The 21,429-nt window shown below is 46.0% G+C and overlaps 1 protein-coding gene across 3 annotated transcripts in view; it reads left to right on the top strand.

The window, feature by feature from the left end:
* PRMT9 (protein arginine methyltransferase 9) overlaps positions 1–21,429 on the top strand; it is an 86,488-nt gene that overhangs the window by 53,396 nt on the left and 11,663 nt on the right. For all 3 annotated transcript variants that reach the window (XM_029603911.1, XM_029603735.1, XM_029603824.1), the window contains exons 9-10: positions 9,041–9,224; positions 18,054–18,750. In XM_029603911.1, coding sequence (XP_029459771.1) covers positions 9,041–9,224; positions 18,054–18,750 — 881 coding nt within the window. The remainder of the gene's footprint in view (positions 1–9,040; positions 9,225–18,053; positions 18,751–21,429) is intronic.

Here is a 21,429-nt window from a genome sequence, read left to right as displayed (position 1 = left end):
TCGGGGAAAAAATTTACGCGAAAAATTGATTCATGCGGACCTCCCAGTACCACAGGATCCTATCAATAATCCCGGCCACTATCCGTGCGGCCGTTGCACAGTATGTACTTATACGAGGGTTACCACCTGTGTGAGTCATCCGTCTACTGGCAGAAGGTTCCAATTGCGTTTTCACTCTGATTGTACCACATCGGGAGTAGTTTATATTATCAGTTGCCCTTGCTCTTTAGTGTACATTGGGAAAACTGCCCGAATGGTAAAGACTCGGATCATAGAGCATTGCTCTAACATACGTTTGCAGCGGGAAAAAGAACCCTTAGTTGACCATTGGATTAAAAAATCACATTCGCTTTCAGACCTTTCATTCTGTGTTATTGAGGTTGTTCCACGGCCTGCACGGGGGGGTAATTATGCTGAGGTACTAGGCAGGATTGAACAACGTTGGATCTTTACTCTGGACACAGTGTTCCCAAAAGGTTTAAATCGTGAAATCGAATGGTTTCTTTTTACTTAAAAATAACACCCACTAGCAGGGTAGGCTGGTTCAGGTACTGCTTTGGTGCACTACAGGAACGGCAACCAATGAATGGAGTCCTTTGACTCACGTGGTTGTCTCTCCCGTAGTTTTGGCGCCAGCTGTCATCTTTAAATACCTGTCAACTTAGAAGGGCATTGCGCTCCCGTTATTTTCTGAATGCTTTGATCAGGTATGTGTGAAATTTTGTATATTGTATCATGGTCGGTTGTAAGTCCCTTTACAATCCTGACACTTATTTTATTTTCCATGTTACAGCTTTTGTGTGAATTTCTGAGTTGGCGATCCCCCCCGATGCAGCCCGCGGCGAAACACGGGACCGTGTCGGGGGACGCCATTAAGCTGATGCCTGCATAAATTTGTGGAGTTGCCATATTGAAAGAATAAAACACTATGTTTTATATGACTTTTGGAGTATTTTGTCAGGATTGAACATTCACCTGCACTATTTGTACTCTGTGATATCGCTTAAGGTGCAGTACTTGCTCATTGTGGTCTCTTGGTAATTGAAATCTCCCATTATTACTGCACTACCAATTTGGTTAGCTTCCCTAATTTCTCTTAGCATTTCACGGTCCGTTTCACCATCTTGACCAGGTGGACGGTAGTATACCCCTATCACTATAGTCTTCCCTGACACACAAGGGATTTCTACCCATAAAGATTCAATTTTGTATTTAGTCTCATGCAGGATGTTTATCCTGTTGGACTCTACGCCATCCCGGACATAAAGCGCCACACCTCCTCCCGAGTGCTCCTCTCTGTCATTGCGATATAATTTGTACCCCGGTATAGCACTGTCCCATTGGTTATCCTCTTTCCACCATGTCTCTGAGATGCCAATTAAGTCTATGTCATCATTCACTGCTATACATTCTAATTCTCCCATCTTACTTCTTAGACTTCTGGCATTAGCATACAAACATTTCAAAGTTTGTTTTTTGTTTGTATTTTCATTCTGCTTTTTAATTGATAGGGATACGTTTGAATTTTTTAGCTCAGGTGAGTTTTTAGTTACAGGCACTTGGACTGCTTTTCTAATTATTGGAACCTCACGGTCGGGATGCCCTAATTCTAATGCATCATTAGTATCCTTTAAAGATACCTCTCTCCGAACCATGCGCTGCTGAGCGACTGTCGGCTTTCCCCTTTGTTCTAGTTTAAAAGCTGCTCTATCTCCTTTTTAAAGGTTAGCGCCAGCAGTCTGGTTCCACCCTGGTTAAGGTGGAGCCCATCCCTTCGGAAGAGACTCCCCCTTCCCCAAAAGGTTCCCCAGTTCCTAACAAAACTGAATCCCTCTTCCTTGCACCATCGTCTCAACCACGCATTGAGACTCCGGAGCTCTGCCTGCCTCTGGTGACCTGCGTGTGGAACAGGGAGCATTTCAGAGAATGCTACCCTGGAGGTTCTGGATTTAAGCTTTCTACCTAAGAGCCTAAATTTGGCTTCCAGAACCTCCCTCCCACATTTTACTATGTCGTTGGTGCCCACATGTACCATGACAGCCGGCTCCTCCCCAGCACTGTCTAAAATCCTATCTAGGTGACGCGTGCGGTCCGCCACCTTCGCACCAGGTAGGCATGTTACCAGGCGATCCTCACGCCCACCAGCCACCCAGCTATCTACATTCCTAATAATCGTGACCAACTGGCTCAACATAACCACAGACCAATGGGTTATATCCATCATAACCCAGGGATACGATCTAAACTTCCTCATGGTACCCCCAGACTTACCACCCAATCCTCTGTGGATGCAAGAAGATCACACAGGTCTTCTAGAGCCAGAACTGTCCACCCTTCTGGGTACCAGGGCTGTGGAACCTGTCCCCTGAGCACAGCAGGGCAGAGGGTTCTTCTCCCGCTATTTTCTCATTCCAAAGAAATCAGGTGGCCTTTGCCCCATCTTAGACTTCCGCAATCTCAACAAATTTCTACGAAAAGAAAAATTCAGGATGGTGTCCTTGGGCACCATGCTTCCCCCTTCTGCAAAAAGGAGATTGGCTCTGTTTTCTGGATCTTCAAGTCGCTTACGCTCACATTCCAATATCCCCACATCACTGCAAGTACCTGCGCTTCCTAGTGGGACATCAACACTTTTAGTACCGGGTCCTGCCTTTTGGACTTGCCTCGGCACCCCGTGTATTTACAAAGTGCCTAGCAGTGGCTGCGGCCCATCTACGCAAGAAAAGCATACACGTCTTTCATTACCTATACGACTGGCTCATCAAGAGCCAATCCAAGCAAGGAGCTCTCGACGCTCTCAAGCTCACTATCAATCTGCTACACTCTCTGGGATTTCTCATCAACTACCAAAAATCCCATCCGACTCCACCTCCTGACTTTCATCGGAGCAGATTTGGACACCACAGTGGCAAAGGCCTTCCTGCCCAACGACTGCGCAGGCACACTCTCCAGACTAGCTGTATCTCTGCGCACAAAGAAAACAGCCTCAGCCCATCAATTCTTAAAGTTGCTGGGACACATGGCTTCCAAGGTCCACGTCACTCCTATGGCCAGACTGACCATGAGAATAACTCAATGGACTTTGAAATCTCAGTGGCTCCAAGCCATTCAACCACTTTCATCCCAGATTCAAGTAACCCACCAGTTACGTTTATCGCTTATCTGGTGGATGAACAAAGTCAACTTGCTAACAGGTCTACCTTTTCAGCAACCAGTTCTACAGATAACTTTGACCACAGACGCATCCACCTTGGGTTGGGGAGCTCATGTGAACAATCTTCAAACTCAAGGTACTTTGACACAGCTCGAAGCAATGTTTGACATCAACTTCTTAGAGCTCTATATGCGTTCAAGGACTGCCTTTCATACAAGACTGTTCTCATACAAACAGACAATACAGTTGCAATGTGGTACTTGAACAAGCAGGGTAGCACAGGCTCTTATCTTCTCTGCCAAGAAGCCGCGCAGATCTGGGACTGGGCCCTTGCACACTCCATGAATCTACGGGCCACTTATCTGGCAGGCATGCAGAACATGGTAGCAGATCGCCTCAGCCGACAGTTCCATCCCCACGAGTGGTCTCTGGATCCTGTGGTAACAACCAGAATCTTCCAACGCTGGGGTCAACCAACAATAGACCTATTTGCATCTGAACTGAATCACAAAGTGGACAGATTCTACTCCCTGCACAGACAAACAAACAAGTTAGCCATGGACGCCTTTGCTCACCCCTGGAACACAGGCCTCCTATACGCGTATCCCCCGATACCGCTGATAGCAAAAAGCTACAACAGGATAAAGGGTCAGTGATACTCATAACCCCGTATTTGGCCTCGACAAGTATGGTTTCCCATGCTTCTCGACCTCTCGATCAGACAACCTATTCGCCTGGGCACAGCGCCCACTCTCATAACTCAGAACATCTGAGCAACCTCCCTTTTAAGGGGAAGCTGTTGTTCGGAGAAGATCTGGAACATCTGTTGAAGCATTTGGGGGAGTTGAAGGGAAAACATTTTTGGAGGATAAGAGTGCCAAGAAATCCTTTCCATCCCATTTCCATTTTCAGGATATGCGGAGGTTTTGTGCTGGCAAGAGTTTTTCAGCTTTGGGACAGAAGCAAGGCTCAGGAAAGCAGCAGTCCTTTCGGTGCTCCCACAGAACTCCTAGGGATTCTTCCGTTCAGGGGACCGGAGGAGGAAAGTCCTCGTAATGATGTCAGATTGGTCCACTCTTCCAGGGAAGAGGTAGGGGGAAGATTGACCCGCTTTTAAGAGGCGTGAACCAAGATCACATCGGATCAGTGGGTCCTGGAGGTGATAAGAGATGGTTACGCTTTAGAGTTTTTTCTTGTCCAATCAAAGAGGCTTTCATGGTGTCTCCTTGCGCATCCTGATGCAAGTGAGAGGCAGTTTGGGATACATTGCAACGGTTACAAAGGCTAGACGCGATTATGCTAGTACCATCAATGGAGAGGAAGCATGGGAAGTATTCGATTTATTTCATAGTTCCCAAGAAAGAGGCCCATTCTAGATCTCCAAAAGGTCAATACAGCGCTGCAAGTTCCACATTTTCATATGGAGACGTTGTGGACAGTGTTAGCAGCGGTCCGCAGAGGAGAGTTTGTGGTGATATTGGATCTGACTGAGGCCTACCCGCATATCCGGTAAAGGAGTGCTACTTCAAACTCCAAGTTTTAAAAAGATTAAGACCCCTCCTTCATTTTCACGATTTCAGGGTCAGTCTTACAAGCTATCATTTTCTCAAAAATTGACTATTGCAATGCACTTCTACACGGCCTGCCAGAAAACTCTATCAATCCCCTCCAGTTGCTTCAAAATGCAACTGCTAGGATTCTCACAAAGACAAACAAAAGGGACCATATAACACCGATCCTAAAGAAGCTTCATTGGCTCCCAGTCAAATTTAGGATCCTCTACAAGCTTTTATCTATCACCCAAAAAGCCATTTTTAACATCTCTCCGCTGGACCTCTCGACCCCCCTGCAACTTCATACCTCAGCCCGACCTTTGAGATTAGCGCAGAGAGGCACGCTTCAAGCACCTATAATCAAAACCTCTTTAAGTAAAAGAGCTCTTTCCTCTGCAGGACCCAAACAGTGGAATTTGCTTCCACCGGACCTTAGGCTGGAACAATGCCCGAATACTTTCAAGAAGAGACTCAAGACTCTTCTGTTCAGACAAGCTTTCCCATAAGCTATGCGTGCCCGCAATAATTGCCATGGTCCATCTTCCACATCTCCTCCCAAGTAAATTTTTTCCTTAGCATATTCGGTCCCCGCTTATGCTTTCAATTCATTCTTTCGTCTTCCAATAATGCTGCAGTAACCTCCTTCCCTCCCCCCCCCCCCCCCCCTTCTCCTCTCAACCTCCCTATCCCATTTGGCCCACCACCCCAATAATCCTGATTTACTAGTTTTGCTACTGATTTTACTAGTTTGTTCTTCCCCTGCTTAAGTTCTCCAAGTTTATTTCCTCCTTGTTTCATTGTAAGACAATTTTTGTTACTGTCGATTTTAAGGTTGAAATGTAAACCGTAGTGATAAGTAACCCTGTTATTTGAACTTCGGTATTGAAATTTTTTTTATAAATAAATAAATAAATATCCCCATACGATTTGGAGCATTAGAGGTTTCTATGTTTCATGGTGCTAGGTCAGCATTTCCAGTTTGGGGCTCTTCCTTTTGGGTTTGCGACAGCGCCACATACATTCACGAAGGTGATGGTGCTGGTGGCTGTGGCCCTGACCTGAGAAGGGAGTCATTGGAGTATCTGGGAGTATGGTTTGATACCCGGATTGGCAAGATGTTTCTCACTTCAGAGAGAGTGGTGAAGTTGCAGGCACAAAGTGACTCTTTTGCTACGACTTATGGTGCCCAGGGCCCGGGATTATTTGCAGGTTCTGGGTTCTTTGGCTTCCACGTTAGATTTGGTGCCATGGGCGTTTGCTCACGTGTCCCTTCGAGAAGGCAGTTGTGTCCCAATGGAATCCGTTGTCGGAGGAGTTTCATCTGCCTTTACCTCTGCAGGGGAACTCCAAATCCAGTCTCTTGTGGTGACTGTATTGCCACAGTTTGGAAAGGGGAGTGGATCTGGAGACTCTGGACTGGGTGGTGGTGACCATGAATGCCAGCCTCAGAGGCTGGGAGGTGATTTGTCAGGGACAGATGGCTCAAGGTCTTTGGTCACCAACGGCAGTTTCCTGGTCTATCAATCATTTGGAAACAAGGGCGGTTTGCAGGCGGTGATTTTTTTTCTTTCGCAGGTCCGAGGAAGGATGGTGAGAGTTTTCTCAGTCAATGCAACAATGGAGGCGGATATCAGTGGAAGAGTAGCCTAGTGGTTAGAGCAGCGGGCTATGAACCAAGGAAACCAGGATTCAAATCCCACTGTCACTTCAAATCCCACAATCCCACTTGTGACCTTGGGCAAGTCGCTTAACCCTCCATTTCCTCAGGTACAAAATTAGATTGTAAGCCCTCTGGGGATAGGGAAATACTACAGTACCTGAATGTAATCCACTTTGAAGTGCCTAAAAGCAGAATATAAAATGCTTAAATGCTAAATGCTAATCGTCTGAGTGGAATGAAATATTGCACTAGGGCACTGGAAGCCCGGGAGCTTTTTGTCTGGGTGGAGTAGTATCTGGAAGGAATAGCAGCATCGCATGTTGCCGGAGTGGACAGTGTGCAAGCAGATTATCTCAGCAGGCAACAGTTGGACCCAAGGAAATGGGTGTTGTCCCTGGAGGCATTGGACCTCACTTGCATCAGGTGGGACAGTCTCCAGCTGAATATGATGGCATTGTGGGGCAACACCAAAGCGACGTGGTTTTTCAGTCGCAGGCAAGAGGTTGGGTCTGAGGGGACCAACACTCTGGTTCTTCCTTGGCCAACGGAGATCTTGCTTTATGTGTTTCCTCCATTGCCGCATAAAACGTCACCCAGGGAAGATTGATCTGGTGGTGCCAGAATGGCTGCGATGTCCGTGATTTGTGGCTCTGGTGCATCTCGCAATAGATAGTCCTGTCAGATTGGCTTCCCTACAAGGGTTATTTCGGCAAGGGCCCTTCTTCTCAGATCGGTGGATAACATTTGTCTCATGGCTTGACTTTTGAGAGGCGGTGTTTACGTTTGAAAGGGTACTCGGAGCTGGTTATTGCCACCTTGCTTCAGGTTAGAATGCCTTCTACTTCTCTGGCTTATGTTAGAGTATGGAGAGTGTCTGAGTCCTGGTGTTTAGGAGGAAGCTCTTGAACCTTTGCGAATGGCCAATCCTGAGATCTTAGCCTTTTTGCAACAGGGCTTGACTAAGGGATTGGCCTATAATTCATTTTGGATACAGGTGGCTGTCTTAGGATGTCTTGGCAAGCTACAGGGAAGGTCTTTGGCTTCTCATCCTGATATTCATTTCCTGAAGGGGGTTAAACACTTGCATCCCACCGGTACGTAGGATATGTTCACAATGGAACCTTAACTTGGTTCTGCATGTCATGTGTGAGCCTTTGCGGGGGGGGGGGGGAGCATGACTTTGAAGGACCATACCTTTTTAAGGCAGTTTTTCTGGTGGCCATTTGTTCAGCCAGGTGGATTTGTGAGCTCCAGGCTTTGTCCTGTAGAGATCTTTTCTTGCGGATTACAGACAATGGAGTGTCTTTGCATACAGTGCCTTCGTTTTTACCGAAGGTTGTTTCCTCGTCCCATCTGAACCAGACAGTGGAGCTTTCTGCATTTCTGAATTTGTCATCGGAGACTCCTCATACGAGAGAGCTTCACTTTTTGGATGTTTGTTGGATACTGTTGCAATAACTTAAGGTCACTAACAGTTTTCGTCAGTCGGATCATCTTTTTGCATTGTTCAGTGGGGCAAAGAAAGGAAGTAAGGCATCTAAAGCCATGATTGCTCATTGGTTAATGGAGACTATATTTTCGGCCTATCTCTGTAAAGGTCAAAAAGACCCTGAGCGGTTGTGAGCGCATTCTACTAAGGCACAAGCAGCCTCCTGGGTGGAGTGTCGGTTGGTGTCACCTTGGGAAATCTGTAAGACTGTGACATTGTCTTCACTTCACACTTTCACCAGACATTACCGGTTGGATGTTCGGGCGCCAGAAGAAACCATATTTGGGGAGAGTATATTATGAGCGGGTCTTTCGGGTTCCCACCCGGTGTAAGGGAGCTTGGGTATGTCCCACTTGTCTGGACTGATTCGGGGTATGAACAGGAAAGGAAAATTGGTTCTTACCTGCTGATTTTTGTTCCAGGAATACCACAGATCAGTCCAGATGCCCATCCCCTTGATTCCAAAAGCCCGATTTGATGGTAGTTGTAGATTTTGCTGTGTATACATATGTTGAAATTAGAATTCTGAAAGGTTTTTGGTTCCTTTGTATGATGTGAGGGCTCCAACCCGGGGTTTATCTGTTCACCCTAGAAGGCGGAAATTTGGCAGTTTTTGGCTGTACGCTGATTTGGGTGCAGGTCAATACTAAGGGACTGCAGGTGGCACTCTCGGTTATGTAGCAGTGCTTGAAACGTTTTATTCTGTACCTCTGTCTGCTGGTAGGGATGCAAACCCACTTGACTGGACTGATCTGTGGTATGCCAGGAACGAAAATTAGCAGATAAGAACCAGTTTTCCTTTCTAGCACCTGTCATCTTATGAAATTGTTCTCCTTATCTTTTCTTGGGCTTCATTTTGTAATTAGCACTAGCCTAAGCCTGATTAGTATTGACAATATGCAGTGGAAGACTGGTGTAATTTGACTGTCTGAAAATGAGTAGAAGTATGAAAGGATTCCTTGTTTTTCAGAAAGATCAGACTATGCTGTTTTGTATTCCAGAATATATTTCCAAATTCCATACATAGAGAGTTTTGAATTCATCTTGCTAGGTATATATATCAATTTTTACATCTGTTGGTAGTATTGCCTACAAAATGGAACCAAGGCGATTTAGAAGTCAGACTTCCTAGTGGTTAAGTCCTGATTGTTCTGTCTAAATTCTCTCTCTTTGTTCATTATCAGGAGCTGGAAAACCTTGCTACAAAAGAGCCTTACAGGATTACTGTCCCTGTCACTACGGAAGGCGTCCTGGATGCCATTGTGGCCTGGTTTGTACTACAGCTGGACGATGAGCATTCTCTGTCCACAGGTCCCAAGGAAGAAACCTGCTGGGAACAGGCTGTTTATCCTGTGAAGAGTCTACCTGGTATGTTGGCTCCGGTTTTATGTGGTATTTGCTTAGAAACACAGTACATGATGGTAGATAAGGCCTTGGAGTTCTATCTAGTCTGCCCAGTTTTGCTTCCTTTCGCAGTGTCATGAACACATGTTTTTGCAATTAAGGATCCTCTGTGCTTATCTCAGTCCCTCTTGAACTCTGTTTTTTGCCTCCACTACTAACATTGGAAGACTATTCCATGCTTCCACCATCCTTTCTGTGAAGAAATATTTTCTAATGTTATGCTGAGCCAATCCGTTGGAACCTAGTCCAGTGACCTGTTCTAGAACATTCTTTTCAGTGAAGGTGTTTCTGGTGTTTATTTATACCTGTAATGAATTTGAATGTCTCTGTCATCCCCTGTTGCTGTCCTTTTAGGTTATACATGTTTAAGCCCTTACGTCTCATTTCATAGGGCCTTCTCTGGAGAAAGGCTACTAAAATGGTAGAGAGTTTTCACCAAAGACCTATGAAATGAAACTGACAGTTAAGCGAGTTTTTATTTATGGTATCCAAATTACATAGAAACATAGAAATGACGGCAGAAAAGCACCAAATGGTCCATCTAGTCTGCCCAGCAAGCATCTTAAGGTAATAACTGCCTCTCTGTGCAGGTTACCCCATGTTTTTCTTAAGTAACTGCCACTCCTTGCAGTTCTCCCAGAACTAGCAGGATGGTAGTCCCCACAGATGGGTGACATCACCAGATGGAGCCCGGCAAAAAATACTTTTGTCAAAAGTTTCTAGAAACTTTGACTGGCACACTGAGCATGCCCAGCATGCCACTAACCCCGCAGCCATGCGGGGTTCCCCTTCAGTCTCCTTTTTTTCCACAGTGCTGTTGCCTCACGGTTTGTAGAGTCCTTCATTCCTTTTTCCCTTCACAGAAGAAATTTATGTTTTTCCTGCCTCTGGGTCCCCCATCGCGAACTGGTTCCTCTGACGTTCGGTAGGTACTTTGTTCTTGTTGCGATTGGTTCCTAAGCGTCTATCTCCCGGTGGCCAATGGCCACCGACCGCATGCTGGCTTTTTTCAATGGCTACCGGTTTTCGGAAGTGTGCCCCCAGTGTCCGCAGACTGTGTCCATCACGGTCCCACACAACATTTGTGTCCTGTGCCTGGGGCCTTCCCTCAATGTCTGTCGGTGTCCCAGCTGTGCTCAGATGACCCCCAAAGGCCGGCGCGCCTGCCTGGACAAGCGTATCTAGTGGCTCCCCTCGGCCCTCCGGTGTCAATGCCTCTGATGCTGGAGTAGATGGGTTAGACCTTTTGGGCCCGAAAAGCTTTTCCATCTTGTCCAGCCAGGCGTGACAGCCTTTGAGGGTCATTTGATCGCAGAAAGCACACCCCTGGACGTCGTGCAATGCCCCCAGGCAGAGGAAATAAACCTCATGTGGATCAGTGATAGACATGGTCTGTGGGCACAGGCGGCATCGTCGAAAACTGGACGCCATGAAAAACAGCCGGTGAGCGGTCGATGGCCAGCGGCCACTGGGAAGCGACACACCAGGAATCGACAGCAACAAAGGGAAAATTTTCAACCTACCTCGCTACAGGAAGGACACCAACTGGTGGAAGAGGGACCTGGTGCAGAGATCGAAAAATGACAGAAAGATTTGGAACATCAGAGAGACACATTAGAAGTATTTGAGATTTGCGGTACTAGGAGAACATTACCAATTCAGGGCACTGCCATTCAGGTTGGCTACGGTGCCAAGGACATTTATAAATGTAATGGTGGTGGTAGCGGCATTCCTGAGAAGGGAAGGCATCCCGGTGCACCCAATATTTAGACGATTGGCTCATCAGAGCCAAGTCAGAGGAGGAGAGCAGGAGGGGTCACAGGGAGGGTAAGGATTCTCTTATAGTCACTGGGGAGGGTGCTGAACAAGGACGAGCAATCTCCAGCCATCCCAGACTCTAGTCTGTCTTGGATCGTAGCTCATCACCAGACAGGGGAACGTGTTCTTGATGCAAGAGAGGAGCGACAAGTTAAGGCATCAGGTGAGAAAACTGGCAGGAGGCAGGAAGGCTAGGGTGAAAGAATGCTTACAGATGTTGGGCTTGATGGTGGCATCCATAGAGGTGGTCCCATGGGTGAGAGCTCATATGCAACTCCTGCAGAGATCTCTGTTATCTCAGTGGAACCATAGCAGTCAAAACTATGGAAAAATTGACAGCTGAGGCCAAGGATAGCCTGCACTAGTGGCTATTGCAGAACAGTCTCGTAGCAGGAGTCAGACTGGTCCCTCCAGTGTGGGTTTCTCTGGAGGGGACTTATTGCGAGGGACATATAGCACAAGGCAGGTTGACAACAGAAGAGAGAAATGGCTCAGTGAATCTGTTAGAGCTGAGAGCAGTAAGACTAGCACTTGGGGTACTAAGCCTCACGGTGAATGCAAGGCCAGTAAGGGTGCTCTCCAATGTCACCACACCAGTAGCTTAGATAAACAGGCAAGGGGACACACGAAGCTGGAAGTCAGAAAAGGAGGTAGAATAACTAATGGTTTGGGAAGAAACAAACCTGACAGGATTGATGGCCAACCATATAGTGGGTTCAGAGTACACCCAGGCAGGTTACCTACCTCAGCAGGCACAAGCTAGATCAGGGAGAATGGAAACTAGCAGACAAAGCATTCTTAAGAATAGTAGAGGGGTGGGGGAGGCCTGTTGGGACTTGATGGCAACTCAGAGGAATGCCAAGGAGAAGAACGTCTTCAGCAGACACCTAGAAAAGGGGTCAAGAGGAATAGATGCATTAGTTCAGCTGTAGCCACAGCTACAGCAGATCAGTTGTTATAAGTCTTCCCACCATGGCCTTTGATAACAAGAGTATTGAGGAGAGTGGCAGATCACAGGGGTTGGGTCATTCTGGTAGTACTAGATTGGCCCAGGAGGCCTTGGTATACAGACCTGTTGAAGCTAAGCAGAGATGGGGCAATGAAACTAGGGAAGGCCAGGGGCCTACTCAGGCAAGGCCCAGTGGCCATGAAGTGCCCAGGTCAATACTGTTTACAGCCTGGCTATTGAAAGAGACAGATTAAGCAAAAGAGGTTATACAAAGGAAGTAGTGGCCACATTGCTAAAGTCAAAAGCATTTTACCTTCCAGGCCTATGGGAGAGTCTGTAAGCTATTTGAAAGGTGATGTAAAAGGAGGAACAGTACCCCAGATAGGGCGCAGTTGAAAGATATCATACAGTTTTTACAGGACGGCCTGGAAAAAGGACTAGCCTTGAACTACCTTGGGGTACAGATGGCAGCCTTGTCATGCGTTAGGGGCCAGGTACAGGAGAGCTTACTAGGCTGCACCCAGATATTGCACATTTTCTAGGAGCAGTAAAATATGTACACCCGCCAAAGCAGCAGGGAATACCCATGTGGGATCTGGAAATGGTTCTGAGAGCTTTGTCCATGGCACCTTCGAATCCTTGAAAGGGGCATCGTTGAAAGACTTGATGCTGAAGGCAGTTTTCCTGGTGGCTGTATGCTCAGCCAGGAGGATTTCTGAAATCCAAGCTTGTTTTTTAGGGAATCCTACCTAGCTATACATAAAGACAGGAATTCCATTTGGCCAGTACCATCCTTTCTCCCTAAAGTAGTGTCTGAATTCCATACAAACTATGAGATTGTTTTTCTAGCAATGACAAGAATGGAAAGGGGTCAACCAGGAAGTAATCCCCATCCATTGGATGTCTCTTGCCTTACCTGAAGATAACCAATGGGTTTAGATAGATGGACAGGATGTTTGTCCTGCTAGAGGGGCAAAGAAAGGGCCAGGCATCAATAGAATGCTGGATTAAGGAGGCAATACTAGTATCAAACATTGTACAGGGAAGGCATGCCCCGAGGATGCTGGATGCACGCTCTCTACAAGGACACACACAACCTTGTGGGCGGAGAGCAGGGTGGTCTCCTGAAACACATTCATAAAGCATTTCAGGCTAAACCTGCAGGTAGACAAAGAGTTACATTTCAGTACATCAGTTTTGAGGGAGACAAGGGCTATAGCCCACCCAAGCTAGGTACTGCTCAGGTATATCCTGCAGGTGGGGACTGGTCTACAGGATGAAAAGAAAGGTGAAATTTGGACTTACCAGATAGTTTCCTTTCTTTTAGTCCTAGCAGACCAGTCCAAGTTCCCCCCCCCCCACCCCCAATAAAAAAAGAAGGGGGGAGGCAGAGAAAAGGGGGAACGCAGATAAAGAAAATGAAAGCTAGTATTTTCAGCTAGGGAGTTAGGGCAAGAGACTATGAAGGAAATGCCCAGCTATTCCATAATATATAGCTAAGTGATATAACAAGTTGTGAAAAGTTCTCTGCCACCACCTACTGGTAAGTAAGAGAATCCCGCAAATGGGGACTGGTCTGCTAGAGTTAAAAGAGAGGAAATGATGTGGTAAATCCAGATTTCAGCTTTCCATCTAAATTCGCATGACCCATGTGTTTAATAAAAGACTAACTCACCAGTGGAAGGTATTTTGCCTTCCTTTCTGAATATTAAGGATAAGAGTATTCTCCTAGGACAAGCAGGATGGTAGCCCTCACGTATGGGTGACATCATCAGATGGAGCCCTGTCACGGAACACTTTTGTCAAAGTTTCTAGAACTTTATTTATTTATTTATTTAGCACTTTTATATACCGATTTTCCAGTAACAGAATTACTAATCAAGTCTGTTTACATTCTAAACAAAAACCATGACAAGAGGATGTCTTACAATAAACAGGTAGATTGAACTTGGATAACAATAAATGGGGATAACAACATATAGTAAAGTTATGGGGCCTAATGTAGGGTGGAGTTAAGAACAGGTGTTGGGCATAAGTCTAGGTTTTTAATATTGCTCTCTGGGGGTTACCAATGAAAGGGATCATAGGTTGGAATTCAAATAAAAGCTGAAGTTAGGAGAATGCTTTGATGGCACACTGAGCATGCCCAAGATTGCTCGTCAATTACGAGAAATCCTATTTAGTCCCATCTCAAACCTTGTCGTTCATTGGGGCAAACTTGGACACCTTACAGGTAAAAGCCTTTCTACCTCAACAACGAGTGCAAACCCTCGTGTCCCTCGCTCACTAGTTGCAGGCTCTGTATACAGCAACAGCTCGGCAATTCCTTGTCCTTCTCGGACACATGGCGTCCATAGTCCATCTCACACCAATGGCCCGCCTGGCCATGAGGCTCATGCATTGGACTCTGAGGTCACAATGGATTCAAGCTATTCAGCCTCTGTCGACCATTGTCCACATCACCGACGCACTCTGTCTGTCTCTCGCCTGGTGGAAAGATCAGAACAATCTCCTCCAGGGACTGCCCTTTCAACTACCAGATCCTCAATCATTCTCACCACCGACACTTCCAACCTCGGGTGGGGAGCCCATGTGAACGATCTACAGACACAAGGATCTTGGTCTCCAGAGGAAGCCAAACACCAGATAAATTTCCTGGAGCTTCGAGCAATGCGATATGCTCTCAGAGCTTTTCAGGATTACCTATCAAATCACGTCATCCTGATTCAGACGGACAACCAGGTGGCCATGTGGTACATCAACAAGCAGGGAGGCACAGGCTCCTTCCTTCTGTGTCAGGAAGCTGCGCAGATTTGGGCGGAAGCGCTCTCCCGCTCGATGTACCTCAGGGCCACCTATTTGCCGGGAGTGCACAATGTCTTGGCAGACAAACTGAGTCATGTCTTCCAACCACACGAGAGGTCTCTCAACCCCGTCGGTAGCGACCTCTCTCTTCCAGCAATGGGGTTATCCCCAAATAGACCTCTTTGCGTCCCCTCAGAATCACAAAGTGGACAATTACTGCTCCCTCATTCGGAGCGAGCGCTCTCAGCCCAGAGATGCATTCTCCCTCTCGTGGGCAGCCGGTCTGCTTTATGCATTCCCTCCACTTCCTCTTCTCTCGAAGACTCTCGTGAAGCTCCGTCAGGACAAGAGAACCATGATCCTGATAGCACCTTACTGACCACACCAAGTGTGGTTTCCCATACTCCCAGGATCTCTCCATCCGCAGGCACATTCCCTTGGGAACGGACCCACTTCTGATCACTCAGAATGACGGATGTCTACGCCATCCCAATCTTCAGGCCTTGTCCCTGACGGCATGGATGTTGAAAGGTTAATCGTTCAACCACTTAACCTTTCAGATTCGGTTTCTCATGTCCTGATTGCTTCACGGAAGCCTTCCACAAGAAAGTCTTATTCCTATAAATGGAAAAGGTATACATCATGGTGTTCTTCGCAATCCCTTTTCCTGTCCAATCCCAAGGTTTTTGGACTATCTCTGGCATTTATCGGAATCAGGTCTAAAGACTTCTTCCATCAGAATGCATGTTAGTGTGGTGGCCACCTTCCTTAAAGGTGTCTGGGATGTCCCTATATCGGTACAACCCCTCGTAACACGTTTTCTGAAAGGATTGCTCCATATCAAGCCACCTTTACGTCCTCCGGCCCCTTCTTGGGACCTTAATCTGGTTCTTGGGCGGCTCATGAAACCACCATTTGAACCTCTTCACTCCTGTGACCTAAAATATCTCACATGGAAAGTGATTTTCCTTTTGGCTATCACTTCAGCTCGCAGGGTTAGTGAGTTACAGGCCCTAGTTACCTATCCGCCTTACACTAAACTCCTGCAGGACCGGGCGGTACTCCGCACTCACCCTAAGTTTTTGCCTAAGGTAGTTTCGGAGTTTGACATTAATCAATCCATCATACTACCTATCTTCTTTCCCAGGCCCCACTCCAACCCAGGGGAACAGGCTCTGCATACCCTTGACTGTAAACGGGCTCTAGCGTTCTATCTAGACCGTACAGTTGCCCACAAGAAGAGCACTCAGTTATTCGTCTCTTTCCATCCCAACAAATTAGGGCAACCTGTGGGTAAGCAGACTCTCTCCTCCTGGTTGGCGGACTGCATATCTTTTTGCTATCAGCAAGCAGGCATTCCTTTTCAAGACCGTGTTAAAGCACACTCTGTGAGGGCCATGGCGACTTCAGTAGCACACCTACAATCGGTGCCGCTTCCTGACATTTGCAGGGCTGCCACCTGGAGTTCTCTCCACACCTTCGCAGCCCACTATTGCATGGACAAAGCCGGAAGACAAGATTCCATCTTCTGCCAATCTGTCCTGCGTAACCTATTTCCAACGTGACGTACCACACCCTTCCGCCTGCCCGGTGGGGTTCAGGATGCCCTCTACCAAATTCCACCCCAGTTGTTGTGTCTATTGCACGCTGTTGGGTACATTTGGTGCATGTTCAGACATCCTCAGCTCGGTACTCACCCATATGTGAGGACTACCATCCTGCTTGTCCTGTGAGAAAGCAAGTGTTGCTTACCTGTAACAGGTGTTCTCACAGGACAGCAGGATGTTAGTCCTCACGAAACCCACCCGCCGCCCCGCGGTGTTGGGTTCGTAACGTTTTGTTTTGTTTTATTTTTTTGGCACTGCCTGTAGCTATCAAATAAGACTGAAGGGGGACCCCTGCTGGCTGCAGGGTTAGTGCCATGCTGGGCATGCCCAGTAGGGGCCAGTCAAAGTTCTGGAAACGTTGACAGAAGTTTTCCATGATTGGGATCCATCCTGATGATGTCACCCATATGTGAGGACTAACATCCTGCTGTCCTGTGAGAACACCTATTACAGGTAAACAACACTTGCTTTCTTACCTGCTAATGTTCGATCCTATAATCCAACATCCCCTTCTTTCGAAAGACTTCCTCGCTTCTGGATGTTGCTGAGGCAGTATTTAAACATGCAGAATCACTAAAGTGTACGTAGCTTAGTATATTCCTTGTATGAGACAAGGGTGGTCCTAGTTTTAGGGAGCTCTGACTTTGAGTCTCTGCTTACCCAGAGTTTATTGGGGTTTGTTAATTTGGACATCTTGGCTTGTGTACAGGTCAATTCTGAGGGACTGCAGGTGGCATTCCTGGTTATGTAGCAGTGCCTGAAAAGTTTTTATTCTCTGCCTCCATCTGCTTGTAGGGATGCAAAAACCACTTGTCTGGACTGATCTGTGATATTACAGGAACAAAAATTAGCAGGTAGGAACAAATTTTCCTTTTGTCTAGATCTTGCATAAACTGAATTGAATTTGACTTTGAAACCAAACAAGGTCATGCTAAATATCCAATCTAAAGTTATCTGGACAAAGTTGTCCTGCTCACCTTTATGCCTCATTTTTGATCGACCAGAGATAACTGAATGCTGAATATCTGTACTGACCAGTCAAAGTTTAACTGCATTCTGGGAATGCCCCCAGTGCTGCCTTTTTGTGTTAGACTACATTTTTCCCCAGTTAGCCAGTCAGTGGGGGGAAAATTGCAAATGTCAAGGTTTTGTCCAAGTAATTCCCCAAGTTTGCTGGGCAAACCCTTTGAATATCAACCCCTGTGCCACCTGTCATTACAGAAAAGCCTTTGAATATCAGTGGCAATGAGTGCAGCTGCTTGACGTTGGAAGGCTTTGGAGAAACTCTTTGCAGCAGTTTTCCAGAACTGTGACTGTTCTTTTTTTACATAACATCTTCCATTCTCACTTCATCCCTCCAGCAAGGTTTTCAGGACCCACATAAGAACAGCTGAAATCAGAGCTGCTTGTGATTCACCTGGATTTTTCCCTCCTGAAAATGAAAGCCTTAAAAAGTTAGTCTTATGTAGCATCATTTTATTAGAGAAGTAGGTTTGCTTTTCTTTGATATCCTTGAGAAGCGAGGCTGGCATTGGGGTTAAAAGTTTGAGCATAACTCTTAGCAAATCATTCCATGCCGTTGTTTGTTTGTTCCTTACCTTTCTTTCCACAAAGATTATTCCGTGAAGCCTGGAGACAGAGTGATGGTGGAGGTGGCTTGCCAGGACTACTACCTGAGGATCAGAAGTGTCCTGGTTTTAAAGATGGAGGAAGCAATGGACAGTTCAAGGACCTCTGGAGAGATGGAGAACATCTTGGCTTGGCAACACGAGACAGAGCTGTGCAGTGCGCTGGCCAGCCTCCACACAACAAGCGAACGGGCGTCGGAGAGGCAGCCGTGCGCCCTGGAAGCCACTGAAATTGCTTTGCTGAACAATGTGCAGTATCATGAACAGTTTCAGGCTGCCATCGGAAGAGTACTGGCCTCCCTGACCCCGGGCAGAGAAGGGCAGGCTGCGGGTGGCGATGGCCATCTCGGGACCGGGGAGGATACGGATTCACCACACTCTCTCTACGTGCTTGATGTGTCCGATGGCTTTTCCATTTTGCCCATCATTGCCGGCAAACTGGGCTTGGTCAAAGTGTACAGTTCTGTGGAAAAGGAACAGCATCGGCTAGCCCTGAGCATCATTTCAGAAGCTAGTCGCTTTCCTAAGGAAATGCTAGAATTTTGGCTGAGTCAGCTGGAGGACGAGAGCACAGTATTACAAAGACCCCGGTCGGACAAGCTATGGAGTATTATCATCCTGGATGTCATCGAGACCTCAGGCCTACTCCAGCAGGAGATGATGGAAAAGGCAGCAATATCCAGGTACTGTAAACTGGGATAATTTTATTTTGCTGCATTATCCTGGGAGTCACAGCTGATACGTTTGTTCCATGCAGTATGGTGATTTATTTTTCCATGCTTACATGTAGGGGCAGAGTTGGTTTAGATTTTGTTTAAATTTGAGGACACACTTAATCCCTAATCCTATTAGAGCCTTCTCAGATTTCTGAACAAAATTGTTTAATTAGTGCTGGAAATATGCTGGGAACAATTCAGCCTAGCTGACTGTGACATCCCCTTTGGAATATACAGCATTTATAATGTAGAACATGTCCAGAAAAAAATGGGTCACCAGTCCTTAAACCACTATTAAAATCACATCAGTTATTTTAATTTAATATGGCATCAAACATGATACTTAAGAAAGAAAATTTAATTAAAAAAACAAACCACCCCTTCTCTTTATTTCACAGTTCTTTTAATGTTGCTTCTTAAATCCTTAATCACCAAAATTCACCCTCTGTTTGTAAAAACTCCATACAGCAATTAACATAGTGATGCCAACGGTCAATCATTTCCAAAAATCGATCACATAATTACTTAGTTTTCATTGTGCCCAATAGCTACTAGTGTCCAATATCCATCACGTCTTGCTCCTGAAACTGTTTCAGTATATCTAATTCAGGAAACTGCTGACAAAGACTGAAACTATGAAATGTCTCCATATAGATAAATATTGCATATAATTTAATGTCTGCAATCTCATGCATCACATGACTCCAACCAACCAATCACCAATTGATTTCTAGAGAAAGCAGAAAGTTCAAATTCTTATAATTCCAAATATCCTATAAAACAAAGATAGGAAAACAGACCAATCTATTTCTATGTTTATCCGCAACTGTGATTAGTGATTGGTTGGTTGAGGTCATGTGACACACAAGATTGCTGATGCCATTTCACAGTGTTAGTCTTTGTCCACAGGTTCCCTGACATGCACATATCGAAACATCAGTGTCAGGATCAGGACATAATGGATGTTGCAAATGGTGGATGCCACAAGAAGTCTTTTTCAAATAATAAGTTTTGTGTGAGAGGAGACAGATCGTGCCGGTGTAGAAACAAGATATATATATGCACGTCTGAATCTATTTAAACCATCATCTCACTGATTCTCTGATACAAAAGCCCCTGAGGCAGCCACCCACAGTGGCGAAACTCGGCCAGAGTCGGGCATCAATATATGATTTTAACGTCTCCTACAATAAATATTTGAAAAAGACTTCTTGTGGCATCCACCATTTGTTATTTCCTTACAGCTTCACTGGATCGCCTACCCTGCTGTTTTTTGGGTCCATAATGGATGTTGGACACTAATAGCTGTTGGGCACAATGAAAGCTAAGTAATTTTGTGAACGAGTTTTGAAAATGCCTGGCCATTGTTATCACTGTGTTTGCTATGTGGAGTTTTTACAAACCTGAGGTGAACTTTGGTGACTATTGGTATTAGAAGTTCCATGTTAGTAATGATTTGAAATTAAGAAGCAACACTAAAAGAACTGGCAAGTGAAGACAAGAGGTTGTTTGCTTTTAAAATAATTTTCATTCTTAAGCACTATGTTTGATGCCACAATAAATTGATGTGATTTTAATAGTGATTTAAAGATTAGTGGCCCACTTTTTCTGGATATATTTTGAAGTGTGGATCCTTAATTACTCCTAGTTTTCAATTTTTCTGATAATATAGAATATGACACATTTAGAAGGAGTGAAGGCCCTAAAATTCTCTTCTGTTACTCAGGAGTTGGAATAATCATCTCTGTAAACTCTTGTAGAGGCAGCAGGGGACTGGAAGGCAGTCAGAAGCTGAGACATCTGGACGGGAACCTGAAAATTACAGCATGAAAAACTTATCAAAAAATTTCTTCCGAGAGCTCAGTGTTGTATTTTAGTATTTCGGGTCACCCTGAAGAATATACTCCCTAGCTCACAAATTGCGTGTGGTATTCGGGAAGTGCTGCCCAGGTAGCAATGTGTTTGGAGGTCCTCTGCTGCTAAGAGCTATCAGCAAGGTTCTACTGAGCATGGTTCACTGAGCCGACATGTGCTCACAGTCCCTGCAGCAGCTCCACCACCTCCTCTTGCAGCAAATCTGGAGGAGGGGTCAGGGCGACTGCAGGGACTCTGACTGTACACCAACTCACATTCCTGTATTTTAGAGTGGCACCCAGCAGCAATAATGCTGGTGTGCTGATGAGCTACATTAGGGGTGGGAGGGAGCATCAGTGGAAGCAGCAGTCTAGGAAGGGGGAGGGAATTAGAAGTATGGGTCTTGTGGGTTAGAGTTGTTTCTAATTCGTGAAGGCTGCTGGAGAAATACTTCTTCCTTGTACGTACTCAGATCAGTCCAGACTCCTGGGTTTTGCCTCCCTGCCAGCAGATGGAGACAGAGAAAGTTTCACTGACACTGTACATAACCCAGTGTGCCACTTGCAGTCCCTCAGTATTTCTCTGTCTCCAGCAGATAGTAGATGGTGTTAAAACCTACAGTCTGGAGTATATATAAAAAAAAAAAAAGAAAGACAAAGAAGAAAAAGAAAAGAGAGATCTCCAGTTCCTCCCAGGGGGTGGTTTGTTCCTGGTGAGGCCATCCCCCCTGGTTTGAGGCAGACAAGCAGGGGGTTGGGGACCCATGATGGCAGCTCGCTCTGAGAGTGTGTG

The sequence above is a fragment of the Rhinatrema bivittatum genome, chromosome 1 (genome assembly GCF_901001135.1).
Source record: "Rhinatrema bivittatum chromosome 1, aRhiBiv1.1, whole genome shotgun sequence".
Classification (NCBI taxonomy): Eukaryota; Metazoa; Chordata; class Amphibia; order Gymnophiona; family Rhinatrematidae; genus Rhinatrema; species Rhinatrema bivittatum.
Note: the sequence above shows the minus strand (reverse complement) of the source record. Positions and strands in the feature narration are given on the sequence as shown.